This window comes from Oreochromis aureus, linkage group 4, assembly GCF_013358895.1.
Source record: "Oreochromis aureus strain Israel breed Guangdong linkage group 4, ZZ_aureus, whole genome shotgun sequence".
NCBI classification, from domain to species: domain Eukaryota; kingdom Metazoa; phylum Chordata; class Actinopteri; order Cichliformes; family Cichlidae; genus Oreochromis; species Oreochromis aureus.
The window spans coordinates 4978772-5000876 of record NC_052945.1 but is presented as its reverse complement, the minus strand read 5'-3'; the positions used below and the strand labels follow the sequence as shown (position 1 = coordinate 5000876).

Sequence of the window (22105 nt, the reverse complement as noted above, 5' to 3'; positions counted from 1 at the left end):
CGATTAGTGCTTCATGGCTTTTTAACCACATCATTAACAGTCTTTTCTTCTTTTTATTGTTAAAGACTCGGTTATACAGCAGGGTCTAATAAATATAATTATAGGTTTTACTGCATCTTTAATATTCTGAACCTCAACCTTGTTTTTTTAACTTTCACATTTTAAGTTATTTTTTTATTCTTAACAACTGCATTTTATTTATTTTGTATTGACGTTACACTTAGGTCTTACACTGCCTAGTTTAAATGGATGTGGAAATCATTTTTATAATTTTTACTACGACTCTAAAATGATATTATGTGACATTATTAACGCTGGTTAAATGTGATTCATTAAAAACTTTCTGGTAACACACTGCCCACTAGTGGTGAGAGTTTAATTCATGGGGTAAATACAAAAATGTATCTTTAAAGTGGGAGGAGCTAAAATGGCTAATTTCAGGGCTGGTAGCTGCACCAAAGCCCAGTAAGAGATAAAAAATAAAGATTATTTTGATTTGTGAATCATGCAGAGACCAACTCCAAGAATAAAACATCAAATTTTACATAAAATAAATAAAAACTCACCTTTAAAACTATAAAAACACCCAAATAAATATCAGGAATATCACAGGTAAAATGTGATAAGATAAAACCCCACAGAAGGCCCTCGTTATGAGTGAGCATCATTTAAACATGAAGGTGGTGATAAAAAAAAAAGTTTATTTAAAAAGTCAATAACATTTTTTGATAAAAATGTGTCAAAAGTGAGCAGACAGTCCATTCATCAGCAGCCTGGCCAGCGAGCATTCAGACAACATGCTTACGGACACGTCATGATACAAACAACATCCTCAGGCATCATTTGCAGCATTTCCTGTGTGCCAGGTGAACATGTGGGAGCTGTAGGAAGTTCCTGCAGGTGTCTCTGCTCCTTTGTAAATAAAGCTGCACTGCCTCAGTCCTCTGGTAGGAGGCTGACACGCAGCGCATACAGAAGCCTGCTGGTTCACGTTCAGAAACTCATCAAGAGCCGACGCAGCCGCAGATCGAGTCTGAACGCGCGCAGGCGTTTTAAAATCATCGCTCATGGCGTTTCCTTACAGCTGCTCTGTGTAGTTTGCGGGAAACAGCCCAATCGATCCTCTCAGCCTGCCTTTCCACCACGACGCATCGGAGTTATCCAGCACGTCGATGATGTCGCCGGGGGAAAATTCAAGCTCGTCGTCTTCCTCTGCGGTGAATTTGTAGAGCGCCCTCACCTGCAGCGTGGATGGTCTCTGCAGGTGGAAACCAAACAGTGATCAATACCTGACGGACACAGCTGTGAGAGTCCTTTACTGGACTCTTACCCCACACAAAACAGGAGCTGCTGCTTTTTCCTGACTTCTGCATTTTAACATTAGCTAAAAAGTCATATGCTGTAACTTGTGTTTAGCAGCCACACATCGCACACAGTGAAATGAGCCTTTAAAGTTTACCCAAAATGCACTTTTTTCCTCTGAATTACCAGAAAACAGATCAAACATCCAGACTGCCAAATACTTCTGTTTCTGTTCCTCTACATCACAGACAGTACAGTTTATTGAAACTATGATATATCCTGATACCGATACTCAAAGTTTGTTATTCAAAAATAAGCAAAGTGTGGCTTTAGACTGCGACACTTTGAGTGGGTGTGATTTGACTGCAGTTTTTAATAGAGCTTAAACGTGTTTTTCACTTCTATGTAAAGGCAGTTGTGAAAAAGAACATGTTCCCAGGACAAAACTGAGTGCATTCACAACGACTGCACAGGATTTAAGAGGGTAAGCGGCTGCCAGGAGCGGCTAATCAAATGCTCTTAATTTACTGATCATTGGCGAGGCACAACACTTCGATGAAAGCAGAGATTTTGGCTGCTGGGTGCATGGACTTCCCCCTGAGGTCAGCAATGCTCAGTGAAACAGCTAAAAAACCCAAGAGGCTAAATCTTAGACTTTACATGTATCAGTTAGCATATTAAAGGTCAAAGTTCACAACAGCACAATTAGAAAAAGACTGAACAAGTGTGGATTGTTTGGAAGGGATGCCAGAAGAAATACTGTTCATGGCAGCATGGCTTAAGTTTGTAAAGTTACATTTGAATAAACTACAAGACATCCGTTGTACAGATAAAACTAAAGTGGAGATGTTTGACCATGATGCACAAAACCAAACGTGTTATCGGCACAAACATCTCCTCTGTACACCAAAGTATCCTCGAGTCAAATGTGATGCTGCCTGATAGCTAAAGCTTGGCTCAGACTGAGTCACGCAATGACGCGGCTGCATGAATGGCTGGAAAGAGAAGAACTGAGGTGCTGCAATGGCCCAGTCACAGTCCAGACCTCTCAGTGCCTGAAACGTGGTGCAACCTTACAGGAGGAGCTGTGTATAAATTAATGCCTGCAAACCTCAATGAACTGAAGCAGCTCTGTAAAGACGAGCGGGCTTAATTTCCTCCGCAGCGAAGTGAGAGACCGAGAAAGTTATACAGAAAACAACAATTCAAGTTGCTGCTGCTAAATATGGCTCTGCAAACCCAGTTTTTCACACAACTGTTTATATTTATCACCATTTACTCTGAGTACTGAGATATGTGTTCCATTTTTTTATTAAAATCTTAAAGCTGTGATCTACTTCATTTCATGTTGTTTTATTTGAAGTTTAGAATAAACGCTGATGTCACCCGGCTAAACGCAGTGTATCAACATGATGTTAGCTGGTCTACAGTTTCCTGTGTTTACCACAGCCAGTAAGCATCAAAGCACGGCCGGGCTGACCTGAGGCAGAGGCAAGGTTTCAGAGGTGCGTCTCAGAGGCTGAGCCGAAGTAGAAGGACTGCTTCTTCCTGTGTGGCCGATCGTATGCGCTCGCGCCTCCAGCTCGGGTCTTCTGCCCTTAAAGCAGAGAGCAACACACACTTTACGTTCCTGCTTTTGCTTGTTGTACAACACAGAACAATGAGCCAAAACATTACGAACACCCCCGCCTAAAATAGCTTGGTCTCAACTCTTTAAAGGCAAATTAGATTTTGCTTTTCTGTTTCCTGCACTTGGTTTAAAGTTCTGTGCGAAGCAGCGCTTTACAAAGAACCTATTGTTATCTTTGTGGCTAAAACCTTTGCACATTATTTGCTATCAGAGACTTCAGAGCTGAGAGGAAGAAAAGCTGTAGCTCATACCATCGAGCTGGAACTCTGGTCTGAAGATCGACGTGGCGCCGTATTGAAGGTTGGTGTTGTACGTTGCTCAGGCAAACTCCCCCTCTTCACCTGCAGGAAGGAAGCCAACAGGAAGTAGATAAGATACAGTTTTTATTTCTATTTATGTTCAGAAATCTAACTTTTTTCATCTTATGCATGATTGATTTTTACAGTGAAAGAGACTTCAAAGCAAGAACAACCGCAGGTAATGTAATATGAGTCTACGTTTAAGCTCCTAAAATAGACTGAAGCAGAAAAGTGCATCTTTAAACCTTTATGTAACATCATAAATACAAATTAACAAGTTCCTAAAACAAGAACGCCCAATTTTAGCATGAGCTGCTTTCAAATTTGATTGTTTTCAAAGTAAAACACAAAAAAGTGCATTACATTCTCAAAAGTATCTCCAAATTTATTGATCTAATTGGTTTACTTCATCAGAGGACCCAACATTACTGAGCTTTCAGTGTAGACGTGAGTGGTTGATCAATGAAGAACTTATTACCAAAGGTTAAACTAACATCCAGCTAACATTTTTTGGTTTCCCTTTCAGTTCAACTCAATTCAATTTTATTTATAGGGCACCAAATCACAACAACAGTTGCCTCAAGGAGGTTTATCTAATAAAGAATGAATTATTCTTTATTAGATAAACTTCCTTAACTGCTTTATAACACAAATATCTAATCAGCCAATCACATTGCAACAAGTGCATATAGACAACCTGCTGAGGTTCAAACAGAGCATCAGAATATGGTTTGTTGATGCCAGAGGTCAGAGGAGAATGACCAGACTGATTCAAGCTGATAGGAAGACAACAGCAACTAAAATGACCACTCATTATAACAAATGTATGCAGAAGAGCATCTCTGAATGCAAAACACTGCAAACCTTGAAACAGTTGGGCTTTAGCTGCAGAAAACCACATCACTGCATGCCACTGCTGTCAGCCAAAAACACAAAACTAAGGCTACGATTTATACGGGCTCACCAAAACTTGACACTTAAAGATTGGAAAAACTGTGCCCAGTCTGATGAGTTCGATTTCTGCTGCAATATCCTGATGTTAGGGTCAAACCTATGGATCCATCCTGCCTTGTTATCAATGGTTCAGACTGGTGGTGATGATAATTTTTATGGCACACTTTTGGGCCCCTTGGTACCAACTGAGCATCGTTTAAACACCACAGTCCTCTTGAGTATTTTGCTGACCCTGTCCATCCCTTCTTGACCACAGTGTACCCGTCTTCCGATGGCTGCTTCCTGCAGGGTAACGTGCTAAAGCTCAAATCATCTCAGTCTGGTTCACTGTTTTCAGATGACCTCCACAGTCACCAGATCTCAGTCTAATCGAGCACCTTTGGGATCTGATCATGGAACTAAAGATTTGCATAACGGAGGCACAGCCGACAAGTGTGAAGCAGTTGTGTGATGCTATCATGTCAACATGGAGCAAAATCTCGGACAACGTCCAACCCAGAACTCGGAAATGTGTACGTCCACATATTTTAATTATAAAATCTCTACCAACAGAAAGACGCAGAATTCAAAGACTCGAATAAGACGCGTAGAGGTTTGTGTTGCGCTTTTAGTTTCTCAGGATTTTTACAGTTTCCCTCCATCACTTTGATCCTTCTTAGCTTTCATTTCCTCTTCACACTCTTTTACATGATCAGTCAAGGGGGGGGGGGGCAACTGGTCACAGTTCTGCTTTTTATCAGTGAATCATAAACTAAAAACATACTCCAATTTTTTCATGTATTTCCCGCTCGCTCTCTGCCTGAACAGGCTTAAAACATTACAGCTTTCCTGCAGCTTAGCTTTAATGACAAAGTGATCATTCCGCTTTTTTCAGTGGGTTCAGCTAAACCTCTTCGCATGTTCGTTCACATTCAGCTGCTTCACTTTTACAGCATTTCTTTAACATTAACAGGCCTCTATTAATAATAGGGAGGGAGGCATTGTGAAACTGAGCACATTTATATATCTGATTCAGTCTCAGTTTCCCCCCTGCACCCCTAACACAGTGGCTTAAGTGGTTACAAAGAGGCTTGAACCAAAGCAGCAAATTCTAGAGCGCAACTATGAAGTCTGTGCATGAAAACTGCAATTCCTCTAATGGCCACTTAAGGCTGCCCCCAAATGTAGATCCCCATACAGTCCCATGTCAACAAGTCCAGCTTTAAAAGAAATAAACATTTTACAGAGTGGTCAATAAAGCAGTTTTGGTCTTTGTGGATAGTTTCTGCCGTGATACCAACTGCGCATTCAAAGGTGGTTAGTGTTTAAAATTAGCTATAGCTGCCGAGCTACAGTACAACGTCGGTGCCTTTTGGAACATTTCTACAGGAATAATTTAATAAATAATGTGAGGCTCAGTTATGACAAGAGAAATTCTCATATTCAGCCTTAGCACAATTAGCTCATATTTTATTAGCCTTAGCACAATTAGCAGGTACCTCTGAGTCCAATTTGCTAGCATAACAAACTCAGTAAAATATGTCTAAATATAGAAACCTCTAGCTCCAAAAAACGAGTATGACAGCATCCAGCACGCTAACGCTGAGGTTTCTAAATGTCAGCTCCTTCATGTGTCATCATGTTTTATACACAGTCTATGATTTGAAGCCAGTTGGAGACCCCTGTGTGTGGAGTTCTGTCTGCACAGTTTTGTTTTTAGGCTTTTCCAGCTTATCCTACCATCGAAAAACAAAAGCATGCCAGGTTAATGCTGCCCATCTTGGCCCAGGACATTCTCTGAGAGTTCTTCTCTAAAGGTCAAGAGGGTTAAAAATAAGAGTTCAAAAGCTTCTCTGCAATCAACATGTAAAAATGTTCTTTTGGAAAATGTCATCGTTGGAGTGTTTGGCATTTAGATCATCATCATGGGTTATCAGTTTTCTAAGTCATGTTTTCAGTCTATTAAAGACTAATTTTCCCTGATTTTGCAGAGCTGGCTTCAAATAGTCTTTCTTAAAAATGTTCTCAGTATGACTAGAAAAAAAATTCTCATTACACTCAAATTTAACACGTCATCTTTTTGCAAATTTATTGTAAAAGAACCTGACACCTGAAATGTGGTTTGACCTTCTGCAATACCACAGAAACTGTCACATCATTTATCCCATTATCTCGGTGTGACACATTACTGTATGCTTTCTGCAAAATGTAAAATTTATAATCAGGTTTTGATTTCCGTAGATATGCTCGAGGCGTTACCGGCTGGGATGGGGAGGGGAACCCTTTGCCGTCGTTGAGGCTGCCATCGTTGAGGCAAATCACCCTGCTTTTAGAGATGGTGTTGCTTTTGTAGAACTCCACCAGCTTGTTGAGGGAGGTGAACTTCTCCTGCCACAGGAAGTACTGGCCTTTGTTGTCCCTCATCACTCTGAAGTGCTGGACGTCATTCTCATGTCTGAGGAGAAGAGATAAAGTTTAGATCTTTACTATCCATGGCCCACAGACTAAATAATGTGTGAATCCCTAAAGCAAAGTTTCTACTTGTATCAAAAGGTCATTTTTAATTACACAACACTATGTGGATAACATTTCAGGGTCAGAACTAACCGCTTCCCCTCAGTGAGAAGTGGCTTCTATTCATTTAACTAAAAAGCAGACTGAACCTTCAGATTCTTGAAGCCTTTCTTGAACTAATAAGGAACAAAAATTACTTCTTTTTTTTTTTTACAGTTTTTAGACTAAAGACTCTTGGACTTTATTAAGGAAAGGTTTAAAAAGTGGTAAAAGATCAGTTTTTCGCCCCTCATACAGCTTCAGTCTGGCTATACTTTTACACTAATTTGACGATTCACATCTATCACCTCCACTTATATGCAGATTTATATGCAGTAAAGACCAAACTGAAGTAAATCAGGTCTTAAAACTGGATTAGAGACAGGCTGAAAGATCTCTCCTTGATCATATCAGACTTCCAAATTGAAACAAGTGTGAGACTATGTAAATGATGTTAACTGAAATAAAATTGAGTAAATTGAGTCTTTCGTGGCCCTTTATTATAAAGAGAAAACCTTGATGCACTAATCCTGGTCAGAGGTTTTTATAAAACAGTGGCCTGAAAGAAGGAGTTGAAATTTGTTTAATTTCTTGAGGTTTTTTTCTGCTTCTCGTTCTTTTATAAAGCCACTGCGCAGGAACATCTACATAACAGATGACTCCCTGTTTCCTTCATCCCACTGGTTCCTCTCTCCTTATCTGGATTGTCCTCTGCTGGTCGATGCACAAAACTACAACATCAAACAAAAACTCCCTCAGCACATGACTGGGTCAATTTATAGTGTAAAAAAATAATTCTACTCCAGGCACATAACAGGCCTAAGGGCACTTGAAGTGTGGATATTATTTATTTAAGGTGTGCCCAGCGTTTTCACTACTATTACAGCTGCTAAACACAGAAGAAATAGATCAATCATACGGTACTGTATGTACAGTGCTTGTGATGTGTTGCTTCAAGCAAATGACAACAAAAATTCAGTCAACACCCAGGAAGCAGCGAATTTATTGTGCAAAACTACCGCCCAACTATACAGAGTCTGCAGTCATACAGAGATCTACAGCTGAAAACTGAAGTCAATGCTGAAGTCCCCGAAAATTCAGTTTCTTTCCAAATTATGTTTGTACGGATGTTTGGTGGTGGTAGCATCACGCTCTGGTGCTAATTTAATGCCAATGGTACATTGCACAACATGGATGTAATAATGAACTTACTACTATACAGTTAAAACGTGGGCAAGATTGGGTGCTCCAAGAGAACAATGATCCCAAACACACATTAAAACTGGTTTTGGAACAAATTTAAAGAAACTCTTTCAATTCTTCCAAGAACAATGGTCAGATATCCAGAAATAATTATGCCAGAAGCTACGAAAAGAGTTTGGTCGAGGTGCAACTTGCTAAATGAGATTAAACCAAACATTAGTGTGGCTGAATGTCCCTGTAAGTATACTTTTGAGTCTGTGTGGATTGGAGAAAATCCACAATAAACTTAAACTTGTGCACCCAAATCACATTTATTACAGTTAATAAAGATGTTTTTGGTACAGTCATTCCAACCTGGAAAACGAATAGTTCAAAGAAATCATTAAAAGCCCCAAATCACCAAGACATTCATGCCTGAGCCTGAGTGTACATAAACTTCTGACCACAACTGTATACATTAAAAACCCATGGACATACTAAAAGACAGCACCTGTTACTGGTTACTGAAAAATTAAAATACATGACTCTTGAAACCGTTTAGGACTGGAGATATTTTTCACGGGTGTTATAACTAACATACAGTCTTTCAAACTGTCCCGACAGATCCTGTAATCAGAGCAGCTAAAAGGAGTAATCTGCGCTGGTGGTCTGACAGCGGACACGAGAGGATAAACTGACTTCACCTCTGCCTCACTTGTTTATTCTGCAGCTGCCTTTGGTGATAAAAAATAAGAATCTCCAGCGAAAGAGGAAAGAGCTCAGAGGGCGTGACACTGTAACGCCGAAATATTAGGGAACTCTAACTGACCTTTTAATAGATGTTATCACACTTGCAGTTTAAAAACAACCCTTATTATTTTCTTAAGCACATGCAAATTAAAATGATTCAAACAATTCCAATGTCAATTTGGTGATTTTCTTGACTGGTTTTTTTTTGGTCTACAGCGTGCATAGACCAGGGGTGTCCAACTCCAGGCCTCGAGGGCCGGTGTCCTGCAGGTTTTAGATCTCACCCTGGGTCAACACACCTTTATCAGATGATTAGTTCATTACCAGGCCTCTGGAGAACTTCAAGACATGTTGGGCGTTTATCAATATGCGTACTTGCGTTCTCGTGTACTCGTGATACGTCATCAGTCGGAGACCAAGTACTGTTCCAATTCGAAGTACGCATCAAGCCGAGAACGCGAAAAAGTCCCGGATGTGTTCTCGATCCGCCCGTTTTATCGAGCATGCATCGGTGTGGACTTGGGACAGCGGACTCCCGGCACATCGTTTTCAACCCCCCCCCCCCCGCTCGCGGACTTCTCACTACTCAGGTTAAAGAAACCCCAGCAGCTGTCTATAGTATTGAGTGTCCACTAAAATAGAAATAAAAGCGTTCTAACATCTCACCTGCTTGTTTTTATTAAGGTATGTACACGTATGTACATGTACACTATTTTTATTAATAGAGGTTTCACTTCTAAATGTTAATGTTTGGTTTATTTCAGTGTTTTATTTGTTCCTGAGTAAACCGGTTTGGCTGTGATTAAAGTTAAGCTTCATGACATGTTACTCACAGTTAAATTAGGAGGGGACGGCAGTAAAAACTCCGGACCTGTGACATCATCACGTACGCAGGTGTTCCAATTGTACATATCGCGAGTCCGTGCTCGCGTTCTCGGCGGGTACTTACTCCCGTGCGTTCTCGGCGAGTACGTACTCACCAAGAACGCGAGTACGTACTCGCGTACTTGGGCATTGATAAACGGCCGTCGAGGAGGTAGTTTAGCTATTTAAAAATCAGCTGTGTTGAATCAAAGACAAGTCTAAAACCTGCAGGACGCCGGCCCTTGAGGCCTGGAGTTCCCCACCCCTGATATAAACGAAGTACATAGATTTTGTGTGTCATTTTATAAAAAAAAACTATACAATAGCCTCACATGAATAACTGTGCAGCCTCAAAAGTGCCAAAATGAAATAAATAAATACATTACCAAAATATTAATTCATTAAAACTGGAAATAAAAAATGTGTTAAATACATAATGAATTAATTAAATGAATTTTTAATCCAACTGTGTTTACATTTTCAGAAAACTTTCCCTCTGACCTCTCACCTTGAGGTTGAGGCCACTGAGATTCGAACTCATCCAAGATTTTTAGTAGAGACATCGATGGTATCAGTCGCTTTAATCTAGAGCTGGGCGATATAAGATTTTTTCATATCACGATATGTTTTTTTCATTTCAGGCGATAATGATATATATCACGATATAAGCCAAATAACTATATTTGTAAGATTTAAATGTGCCGTTGCTCACAAGTAAAATGTGAAATAATCAGCAGCTTGTTTTGATTTAAATATTTATTTCCCATAATAAGTTCAACAGGGTAGATGTACTTAAGGAACATGAGACATCAGTTTCAGATAAATAAAGGCAAATATTGCAAACTACACAAAAGGCAGCCGCTAAAGCGTTTAAGTTTCAAAATAGAACAAACGAAACAGACAAAACTAAATTGTCAATTCCACTTAGAAACAAAATTTTAATTCTAAAAATAAATCTTAAGTTTGTTTTACAGAAGAACAGACAAAATTGACTAACTTTTGTCAATATCAAATAAACTGAGAACTAAAAGGAAATTCTCAATCTCTCCTTGTTGTATAGCTTAGCTTTTCAAACAGTTTTAACAGTTACTTTAGTCTGACAAAAGCCGAATGACGAATCAGTGCTTTCAGTCAGAGATTGAGCATGCACCGCTTTATTGTATTTCCAGACTTGCTTTCGGCACAATTTACAGTGCGCGCTACTCTGTTTTTTGTCAGACTTGAAATAGCCTTCGCTCACGCTCTCGGTTGATTTTTCTCTAGTCGGCAAACTCCTTTCCTTCATTACCCGGGCTGCACGGCTGCAAAAACAAATACACATGTGCGCCTTGGCACTTGTGCTGTACGTAACAAGTCACGTGACGCGACGCCGCGGCTGTGATTGGTCTGACTCTGCGCTACTTAATTTGGATTGGCTGTTCTTTTTTTTTTTTTTTTTTTTTTTTAAGAGGACAAGAGAGATGAGGTCTATCGCAATAGTTTAATTTTTCTATCGAGAAAAAGTTATTTCGCAATACATATCGTTATCGTTCTATCGCCCAGCTCTACTTTAATCTCCAGTTATCGCATTCACAAACTCTCATGTCTACGTCGCCTGGCTGGCCACCCGCCCACCCAGCAGGGTGACGACAATACCCCGTCAGGCTTTTATGGCTGAGGCGTAAAAAGGCAGTAAAGTACTCAGTGAAGCTGTACAAGTGTCAGACGTTATCAACCTGCCGTCTCACTCTGAGGTGTCCTCCAGTCCTGACTGTACTTGTCACGCAGGAACAAGCAAGTATGAAAATTCAAACTCTTTATACTTAGTATAAAACAAACACTGACCAAAAGCAAAGCAATGGCTTTGGCTAGAGCAGTGTTAGTCCCGCCCACTGACTTTGGTGGTGCGGTTGACAGATAAAATAAATTCATGCAGCACAGAATTTAGTACCATACTAACCATATTGAATAGGATTTTGAATAAAATAAATCCACAATTAATTAATGATATTTTTAATTAACTGTTTGTTTATAAACAAAGGATACCCTGTTACAAAATTAACCTCGTATTGTATTGAAATAAGACTTAAGTATTAACTAAGACCTGAAACTAGCCATTGAGACTATAAACTCATCAAAAACATGTTCACTGGGGTTATAGTTCAAGTGACAAGTATGGTTATTTTTTTCATCAGCTTGTCTTTTTGCAAAAACAGACGAGTCTCCCTCTGCTGGCTGGGAGAAATAATGCAGATATAACGTACTTTTATATTAATCCGATTGGTCTGTTTCATGGGAACTGTAGTTGGACCAAAGAGACAGTTTTATAAGTGTATAGCCGGTTATGGTTCAAACCAAAAAGGCTACCAGGAGCGGTGGGGGTTCTGGGATAGGTTAACGGAGTCTGTAAGATCCGAAGTATTTGCAAGTCCCTATATAAATCTTCTTTACATAGTGAATACGCATCTGTTTTTAAGGACAGTGTGGTCAAATAACCTCTCGGTGTTGTGGCTGGTGCCATCCATTGCAAAATCTTGGTGTTTATTAGTTACCAAAGTTGGAAAAAGGAAGTTTGGTTTCAACTGAAACCCAAGATTCGGCATTTTTGAACGTGACACTCAAACAGCACACAGAGCTGGAAGTTTAGCTTGAAACCATAAACTATTAATAAAACAGACAGCATCATCACCCACTGGTTTCTGGACAAATTATTTTGAGTTACAGTTTTTACAATGTTATTTTCTTAGACCATATTTAGAAGGTGTACTGTTAAGTTATCATTTAACAGTATTTGGAGATTGACCTCATTTGCAGCCAGTCGCTTGGTAGAAACATAACATAAACAAAACTTTAGCATCTTCCCTTCGTTTACATGACACATAAAACCGGTCAATATGAGACACCAGCAGACTTTCACCACTGAGCCAAATGAAAAACTTTGTGATTTAGCACAATTTTTATAACACATTACATGGTGCAACTAGCAACTTTTTCTTGAATTAATCATTAAAAATCAAGTAAATGTCAAAAAAGAGCAGAAAAGTAATCAGAAATCCAAAGTGATGTTTTCGATTGTCTCATTTTATCCAAATTCAGAGATGTTCAGTTTACATTTTTAAAGAAAAAGAAGCTAAAACATCAGGTTATGTGATGAGTTCTTCTTGAAAAACAACACCATATGGTTCTGGATCTGGATCTAGCCCCGTCTGGTCTATATGTGAAGCAAATGTAAAACTATTTCTTTACTGTTTTATGAATTAAAAAACGAATATCCAGTTTGAAGCTGGTTGAAGACGCTGAAGTACTAATATGTTTAGCATGCTGTCAAAGAGCTGAACAAACAGAATGAGTGACTCGGTAATATTCTATAATTTACTTCCCCTTTAACTGTCAAACCAGATGTTGACTAAGCATAGTTAAACATGCTGAACATCAGCACGTTGGCACGCTAAAGTACGCGTTTAGCTTCAGCCTAAATATAGCTGTGAGCCAAACTTTAAGACTTCCCATTGCTTTACTCACTTGACAGAAATGGAGAAATCGCCCGGGGAGGTTTGGCACCCTCGGATCAGAAACTCCCCGACAGTTTTGAACTTGAGCATGTCCTCTGCAGCACTGCGACTGGCGTCCTCCTTAAACCACCTGCACACAGAGGCCACAATGCTGCTGGTTATCTAAACTAAGCCACTCACACTCTTGCACAAAGCGGCCAGGAATTGTTACAAAAGTTTAAAACCAAGAATGAACCAATGTTGTTTTAGTCGTTTTTATTTACCCTTTATTTATACAGGTAATCCCATTGAGGCTCAATGTCTCACTCACAACAATAAAAAAGTTCAAATTGCCTAAATGCTGTCCAATGCTGTGGCTGTGTCTGTTTGGGCGCGGGAAGTCGCGTGACATCCCGCTCTTGTTACGGTCACTTCGAGCCGGGTCGTAACAGTTGATGTGAACCCAACTCTAACCCTACTACGAGCTCTCACAGCAGTTTGTGCAAAAGTTATGACACTTAACTGAATTCATTTGTGTTTCTCGACACTGATTTTAACCTTATTTTCACTTCTTTTCCACCAGGCCCCTCGCTCCGCCTCTGTTGTTTTGTGTCAGTGCACACACGCTGAAGATTTTCCACTCAAAGGGTAAAAACATTGGCATCGTGAGTCAATTTGCAGCTCACGCCTCAGTTCAAGACCCCACAAAGGAACGATTTTTACACATCCATTGGATTTTCAAAAGATATCTGTTTGTAGTTCAAGGCTATAGGTCCGCCTCTTACCCCGGAATCTGGAAATCGATGTAGTTATGTGGTACATATCCTTCTCGTCCATTCATCTCCGCCTTACACCAATCACCTTCAACGTTTATAATCTGTTCAAAAGCGAAAACAAAATGTGTCAAGCCGGGGGAAATGGAAAACATGCCTTCGTTATCTAATCATATACTGACCTTTAGTAAATCACCCTTTCTGAAGGTGAGCTCCTCGTCCTCTGTTGCGATAAAGTCATACTTTCCTGAGGCTTCCATTGAGAGAGGCTGAAGTTTCAGGGAGGTTTAGAAGAACGTGAAGAAGGAGAAGTGGCAAAGGGCTTTTTCTGCAGGGATGAAGACAAACACCAAAGTTGTGATTTACATTCCAGGTCGTTCATGCCACGTTAGAAAAAAGTTGACAGCAACAGTTCAGTGAAACTTGAACGTGCAAATCAGATAACAGCATTTTATTTAAACTGACAGTGTGGTGTGTGTCTGTCGGAAGCCACAAGAGCTCAAGCTGTTTCCAAATGTTAGTTATTATGCTTCCATCACCATATACTTATATTTGGACTACAAGAGTAACTCTAATGATACTTATTTTATTTTATAATGGGTTTCAGTGTGCACCCTGTGCCTGGAACGAACCAATCAGTCTTGCAGTGCCGACATATTTTTAGCCTTTTGTGCTAATGAGCTCAATATTTCTTATAAGACATTTGAAATCACCACCTTGGGCTCTGGTATACTTATGCACAGCGTGTCATTTATAGGACATGGAAATAAAGACAAGGGAATGACATGCGAGGAGTAAACAGGAACTGGAAAACCTCATTTGTCGTCCATTTTTACATTATGGAGAGACACAGACGCCACTTCTCCATTTCCTACAGTTTATTTAAACGTATACAGAAAGGATGAGAAGACAGGGGTCAACTCCAGTTAAGGAGCTCTAAAACGTGGATCTAATGTTAATGATCTGAATCCCATGACAGCAGTTATCATCACAGCTGGTTATTTTATTTTCCCACCAACGTGAATAAAACCTTCGCTTGTTTGTGGTTACACAGTGAAGGATGTGGTAAGCTTTCGTGAAAAAGCTGGCTCTATCGTTGCAGCTGTAGAGCACACACAGTTCTGACAAGAGACACAGAGCTGCATAACGCCCAACATTGATATTAACCTAGCAAACAAATGCCACCTGTTAAACCACACACAGCCTTAAAATAAATTTTAACCCTTATAATGGTTTTTATCTTTATTAATGAACAGCTGTCTGAAACCTCACTCAAATTCAGATGTTAAAACCTTCAGTTACTGTTAATTAGACTAGTTATTCCAGGCCAGCGGTACTTTTGCAGGTGCCAGGGAAGTATGTAAAAGCCAATATAGAGGAGCTAGGTTATCTGAAGCAACACACAAAAAGGTGTAGCCAAAACAGGGAATAAACGGTTCAAAGTTTACTGGATTAATCATTGTAAATCCTGGGATTAACAGCTAAAGTAATCCAATGAAAGCCGAAAACTGCCAACTACATTTGGCTGATAAAAAACAGGAATTAACATTTTAAGTAGTCAGCTAAAAGTGACAAAAACAATCTGAAAATAAGTGTAGCTAAAGTAAGGAATAAAAAAAAAAAAGTTGTTGGATTAAATGCTGAATTAGTTATTTTGAAGTCAAGGATTAACAGACAAAATAGTCAGATAACAATCCAGGACTAAAAGCTGAATTATTCACCTAAAAGTTATGATTAATATGTGAATTAGACAAATACAAGACAGGGATTAACATCTTAATTAGCCATATCAAAATCCTGGATTAGCAGTTGATTTACTCAACTGAACATCATGGAACAGCTAAAGTATCCCAATAAAAATCAGGGATTAACTGCTGAATTAATCAGACAGATTCATCAGTTAGTTCAAAACATCAGATGGTAATAAGAAGGATAATAACTGAATCATATAGCACATTTCAAAAATCCAAGGACACTATACAAATAACGTTCAAATATTTGGTTAAAGTTATGGATTAACAGTTGAATTGTGGTACATTAAAAATTATGCATTAACAGCTAAATATAAATCACAGATTAACAGTTAAATTATTTAATATTTAAGTCATGTGCACAGTGCCATATTATAATAGTTTTATGACACAACACATAACGGTTAGACATGGAAATTGTGAAACAAGAGAGGCGGGGGGTCCTGTCATTGGGTGGTAGCTGAGGAGTCACGTGATACATCTCTCAGTGATGTATGCACGTAACAGAATATGCAAACCGTTATGACGTGACTGAAAATGTAACAGTAAAAAATTTGTTGAGCTGTGGTCTCACACAAAGCCACACCTTAATTTTGATTATTTTTCACATGAAATGCATGCGTCACAGTCTGATAATGTGGTTCAGATAACGATAATATAAGAAAAGAAATAGCATAATTAATCATAGCAACAGATAAAACTAATCCACGAATAACCCAGATTTTAAAAAAAATGGCAAATGATGATTGAAATCAACAAGAGTGCAGAAAAAAGAGAACTGGTACTGGTGTATGATTCTATTTGTAGGTTTACTTGATCCGAAAAGAAAACAAGTTTCGTGGAATTTATTTATGTCACAAGTAACTGACATTAAAAGTGACATTAGCTAAAAGTCAAAGGATTTCTCAGTTGGCAGCTTCGGCTCGTCTGTTCTCGCACTTCTTCCTCTCTCTCATACCCTTGGGAGGAGATAAGAGGAAGAGTTGCAAGTGATGGAAAAGTACCCTAAACTTCTTCTCATGTGTTGTTGTATTAGGTCTGTTAGCTCAGTTAATGCCTTATTTAGTTTTCATCATTTTAAAGACTCTGTTATTGATTTCTTGTTTATAAAATATCTGAATTGTTTTAGATTAAAAGCCTCAGTTTATTAAGTCACAACTCATAAGTCATCTTTGCAAGCCTTACTGCTTATATGACAACTAAAAAAGACAACTGCAAAAGAATAGCTAAAGGTCACAGATTAGCAGTTGTAAAAACTGCAAATCCCATTTTAATGATTGAAATGGTTAACTAAAAGCCATGAAACCCTTAAGGATATGGGTAAACAGTTGACATCCATCAATAAAAAGTCACAGATTTAGACCTGAAATGATGAGCTTAAAGTTATGGACCAATCCTTGAAAGATGCCGAGCGATGATGAGCTGGACCTGATGTTTCTAAACAAGACGAGTAAGAAACTGAGTTTGTGGTTTCATCCAGTCTCACGAGACTGGAGAATTTCATGGTTTGAGGAGTTGAAGCTGTATCACGGCCTCTTTCGTAGAAATTTCAGGATGTCAGTGCGAGAGTTAAAGCTCTTGTTAGCAGAGCTGGGACACACCAGGAGGCAGAGAGATCATTTTATCATTTCTATCTCATTGTGTATTCAGTATCAGTGCGGGTTTAGATTACACAACAGAAACCAAAGGTTGTCAGCTGAAACAGCTAAAAATTGTGAAATAACAGTTGATAAACTCTTGTTTCAGTAATAACTAAAGAGTTGCGATGGGTAAAACTCACAGATAAATAGTTGAAACCTTTGGATTGACAGCTGACCACAGCCACGGATCAGATGAGCGGTGAAACGTCCTCAAGAAACTTAAGTCCACTCGCTTTCTTTCCAAGCTCCTTAGACTAAAGTTGAAAGACTTCTCTTTTGGTATTGGGTAAATATTTAAAGTGGCTAAAAAATATCAAAAAGTGGACATATAATTATAAATACTGTACCTCTGCTGCTCTGTAGTACCTGGTGCAAATACAAGAATGATGCTGCCTACTAAAACAGACTTTTGTATATGTTTGAAATGTTTTAATGAAATATTCGGAACAACACCGACGGTGTGGCAATGAGCGCTGCTTTAGTGAACCTGACGTGCTGATTTCAGACAAAAAGAAATAATTTTTTTTAATACGAATGGTTAAAAGGATTTTTAATCACAGAATAAACGAGGGGAGTTAAAGTTAATGAAGGTTCATTTTAGTTCATCAAACTAACTGTCCATTAAAAAAAATAACAGGTGCAATTCAAGGTGTTTTTTTAAAACAGGCTGCAGCTTCAGGAAACCCCCTTGTTATGTGCTGCACAGCTGAAACGCTGACCAGTATGCAGCCAGGGCTTTTGTGGTTAGAGCTTGCTAGTACAGTTTCAAATATGCCTTAAAAGCGTTTCTGTACTCATTTATTTAGACCATCAAAGTTGTCTCTGCTGTATCCAGTTTGGTCATGGTTTACAAGACTGATTATTTTCTCAATTAGTCTGAATTTATGTGGCCTAAAAATGTTTCAAATGCCATGTTTAGCCAAAAAGTCACATTATTTAGTACTAAAGAGGGAAAAAAAGAAGCATTTCAGAGCCTCAAATTCAGTAACTCCAGCTTCCACAAGCATTAAATGTTTCCATATCTGAGGATTAAACTGGATAAATCTCAGCATGTTGTGCTTAAAAATAACTCGATTGCTGACCTGAACTAGTTTAGAACTTAATTAGTGTCTTTTTCAGCATACTTACCAAATGCTAAAAGCAAACAGAAGGTTGCACGCATTTGTTCAGTAGTACTAGCAACCAACTGCAACTTTCAGAAGCGTCTTTCTCATGTTGATGCACCTGCATCATAAACTGCGTCTGTGCAGCGACCCATGCAAATGCAAGAGTTCAGACCGGTGCTCTGAAACTTCTTAGATTTCATCAGCAGTGCAAAGTCACTGACATCTTTCTCTGAATTAGAAGTTTCAAAAAATAAAGCTTCAACTTTGCTGGGATGGTAATGAAGCAAATATATCAAATATATCAGGAATCCTGATGGGTACTGATTGAGAAATTATCAATCATCTTCAATGACGAGGAAAACAAACAAAATCATTTTTATAATCTAAATTTTAGGGCAGAAATTTGCTGCTTTAAGCTTCTCAGACGTAGATGTTATAAATTAAACACTGTTGAGTCAAGACTACTTTCAGACCTTTTAGGTACATGGGAGATTGATTAATATTTATAAAGGTTTTCCTCAGCATTGCTTGTTGTGTGCCCCGTAAATAAAAATGACTTGGGAGAAATTGCATGCTGCTCAGAAATTCTTTTTACTCTACAGAAAATGCCACTAAAGTACAATTTACTCATTTTAAAAACTGTCGCACATCATGATTATTGTTTCAAAAGGGTGCAAATGTAAAACATGAATTTGTAAAGCCACCATATAAACCAGTGGATATTAAGGAGTTCAGTATGTGGACATGTAGAGAAAGATCACACGGCGTACAATCGTTACAGGTAGTTAAAGCAAAGAGGACTGCAGCATGGGAAAACTCCAAGTAAAACCAGACACAACAATATTAAAATCATTCACTAAATCTAGTGTAGAAGCATTATTAGCTAACCCAGGAATATGTTCCCTGTAAAAGGATGCATCAGATGTATAAGCAGTTTTTCCTTTAAACTCGCTTTTAGTCTTTCTTTTAATCATTTTTAGGAGCCAAAACTAAAAAAAAAAACATCCAAAAAGCTGTTTTGTGTCGCTTTCTTTTGCTTTTTATGTTAAATAAATGAGTGTTTTACATCAAAATTCATATACGTATTTAGATTAAACTCTTTAGCTGAACCGCTTTCCAAGGAGTCTTAAACTGTTAGTTTCCACGTGGCGCAGTATCTGTTTATCTGAAGTTGTTGAGTAAAATTCAAAATAAATTAGAAAAAAAAATAAAATGTAAATGTGAAATTTCCCCATCCAAAGTGGCACCTTGGGCCTGTCTAAACTGGGGATGCAGCTTTGATACTAATCCAGTACTGACTGGGGAAGGTGGATCATTCATACGTCACAACAAAGCACTGAGGAAGCTAACAGGTAACAAGGTGCCTCACGCTCGTGACGCCGCCTTTTTTCTATGTTTGCCAAACACACAAACGTAGCCGCAAAAGACCTGAGTCACTATTTTTCGCTCCCTGGGAAACTTTTATTGCACTTCCAGTAAAATAACTCGATTGACATGATTTCACCTTAGTTATTTCGGTCTGCTCCACTCCGTGTGTACTCGCAGCAGCACTGAGAGCAAGGACAGGCCAAACTAGCATGACCATTTAAAATATCACTAAACACTCACACTGAGCTTAAAGCAGACCTGCTTTTAATCGTTTTTATATTAGCCCCGTTTCCAGTTTGGACTACTGCTCATTAATGTAACCCTGCTATAAGATGGTAACTGTCATCAGCAGATACCCAAAGCCGAGGTATCATCATCACAATGGGAACAGGATAAGGTTGGATTGGTGGATCAATGATTTGGGAAAAAACATCGAGTTGATGGAAGTTTAATTAGCTGCAAACACTGTGATTACATTACAACTTCTCTATAAATGTTCTCATTTGTCAACGCTTCACAACTTGGAAAAGTTAAAAACGGTTAAATAACAAAGGGTCTCTGTGTTTTCCTTTGAGAAATTAGCAACTAATGCTTAAAAATAAGAATTTTGATAGCTTTATTAAAAGCAGAACATGATGCAAAATTGCCTATTGCACCTGAAGCCACTTTTATGACCCAATAGTAAAATGCAGCATATATTCACTGAATTAACAACTTTTTTCTGTCATTTTTCTTCTGGACCTCGACACGTTCTGTTGGATTCACATTCCACACTTGAGGAAACTGAATTTATTCCACTTTTAGTCTGTTTGTCAAATAGAAAGTGGCTCCTGATGCTCATTCTTTCAACACAGGCTTCGTGCAGTGTTTGCAGAGGAGGATGTGCTCACCACAGCTCAGGAGATGGAACAGGCCTCTAACATGAGGTCTGACCCAACTGCAGTCAGAGAAGCAGCTGTTCACAAGTCTGATGAATTAATGTCAGTTATGAGCTAAGTAGGCTGGGTGTACTTAGCTCTTTCTTTCTCACCAACAATAGCTTTTATAACCACTTCCCCAAAGCTGGGGGTACTCTAAGCATGCATGATGGGGAACAAACAACGCGATTCAAATAGAGCTGAGAAACTGGCAGAAAATGCGAGAAATTCTTACTGCAGGCGTGAAGCTCTGCCATGAGTTTACTGGCACTGACGAATAACCAGAAGATGTCAGAGCCTCAACAGAAGTTTAGCCTTAAGTAATGAATTCAACTGAATTTAAAAGTCTGAAAGAACGAGCTTGTTTTGTGTTTTATTTGTTTTTATTTTATATTAAATTAAAAGCGACACATTTTGCTTTTTAGCGACCAACATGAGAGATGGAGAAGTGAGAAACTGAGAAAAAGAGAAAGAGGAAGAGCAGTGAGCAGGAGCTGACTTCAGTCTTTTTAACAAACAGCTTTTGCTTTGAATATTTCTGATATTTATCGTGGTTCGGCTTACCTTTCCTCCCCTCTGGAGTCGAATCAAACTTTAGACGAGATTATTCTAAGCCTGCCCGCTTCTCCCTGCGCAGTTTGAGCGCAGCAGCATATTTTAAACTTCTTTTTTTTTTTTAATCGGGGAAAAAAAATCAAATTAAAGTCCCGTTTCTGTGCTGAATTAAGTTTCCCCGACGGGTCAGTAGAGTGAATGAAGTCGACTGAAGACGGAAGATAAACACGCTCAGCGTTCGCCTGCAGACTGTGGTCTTCGCTCTGCTGCTGCAGCTGCACCAAGAGCGACGCCTTCCCTCCGACTTCAGTCCACCTTATCAAAATAAAAGCCACGGGTTCCGCCGTGTCTTCTCTCTGAGTGGTGAAGAGCATGTTTTTTTTTATTATTTATCAGAGCCCAACATTAAACAAGTGAGCTATTGTTATTATTATTATTATTAGTAGTAGTAGTAGTATTTAGGAGTCATCACATCAGATCATCTGCCTCCTTCACTACGTCCCCCCCCCCTTTTCCTTCTCTCCCCCCAACCAGTTGCGGCAGATGGCCGCCCCTCCCTGAGCCTGGTTCTGCCGGAGGTTTCTTCCTGTTAAAAGGGAGTTTTTCCTTCCCACTGTCGCCAAAGTGCTTGCTAATAGGGGGTCATATGATTGTTGGGTTTTTGTCTGTATGTATTATTGTAGGGTTTAATTTACAATATAAAGAGCCTTGAGGCGACTGTTGTTGTGATTTGGGGCTGTATAAATAAAATTGATTTGAATTACATCAGTAAATCTTGTCTGTAGTCTTCCCTTTTCCCTTCTGTCTGTCAGCTCCAGCTTCAACATCCTTTGTCCAGGATATTCACTACCCTCCTGTGTACATGTCCAAACCTGCAGCGCTGCCTCCAAACTGTCCGACCTGAGCTGTCCCTCTGATGTTCTAATTTCTAATCCTGATCATTCCCACTGAAAATCGTAACATCTTCACCTCTGCCACCATCTCCAATCCAGTAGCTCTCACTACCATCTTG

General features: G+C 39.1%; 1 protein-coding gene across 2 annotated transcripts; it reads right to left on the bottom strand.

Moving 5' to 3' along the window:
* Positions 1 to 681: 681 nt before the first annotated feature.
* On the bottom strand, positions 682 to 21409 carry grap2a (GRB2 related adaptor protein 2a). Of its 2 annotated transcripts, XM_031732203.2 has the most exons (8): positions 21103 to 21405; positions 13939 to 14084; positions 13769 to 13860; positions 13015 to 13134; positions 6424 to 6619; positions 3184 to 3273; positions 2783 to 2899; positions 682 to 1258 (listed from the first exon to the last, which is right to left on the bottom strand). In XM_031732203.2, exons 2-8 carry the CDS (start codon positions 14014 to 14016, stop codon positions 1079 to 1081), a joined length of 873 nt encoding a protein of 290 aa, XP_031588063.1. In that variant the 5' UTR covers positions 14017 to 14084; positions 21103 to 21405; the 3' UTR covers positions 682 to 1078. The 2 variants fall into 2 exon arrangements, with proteins under 2 accessions (XP_031588063.1, XP_031588064.1); XM_031732204.2 differs by lacking the exon at positions 2783 to 2899 and having other exon boundaries at positions 21103 to 21409.
* Between the last annotated feature and the right edge of the window lie 696 nt (positions 21410 to 22105).

What these genes read in the sequence shown, in the direction of transcription:
- grap2a (XM_031732203.2), bottom strand. Translation starts at nt 14,016, where the DNA reads ATGGAAGCCTCAGGAAAGTATGACTTTATCGCAACAGAGGACGAGGAG. An exon ending in ATCGATTTCCAGATTCCGGG is followed by an intron (nt 13,135 to 13,768) that starts GTAAGAGGCGGA and finishes CTCTGTGTGCAG; the next exon opens with GTGGTTTAAGGAGGACGCCA. An exon ending in AAACCTTGCCTCTGCCTCAG is followed by an intron (nt 1,259 to 2,782) that starts GTCAGCCCGGCC and finishes TTCCACCTGCAG; the next exon opens with AGACCATCCACGCTGCAGGT.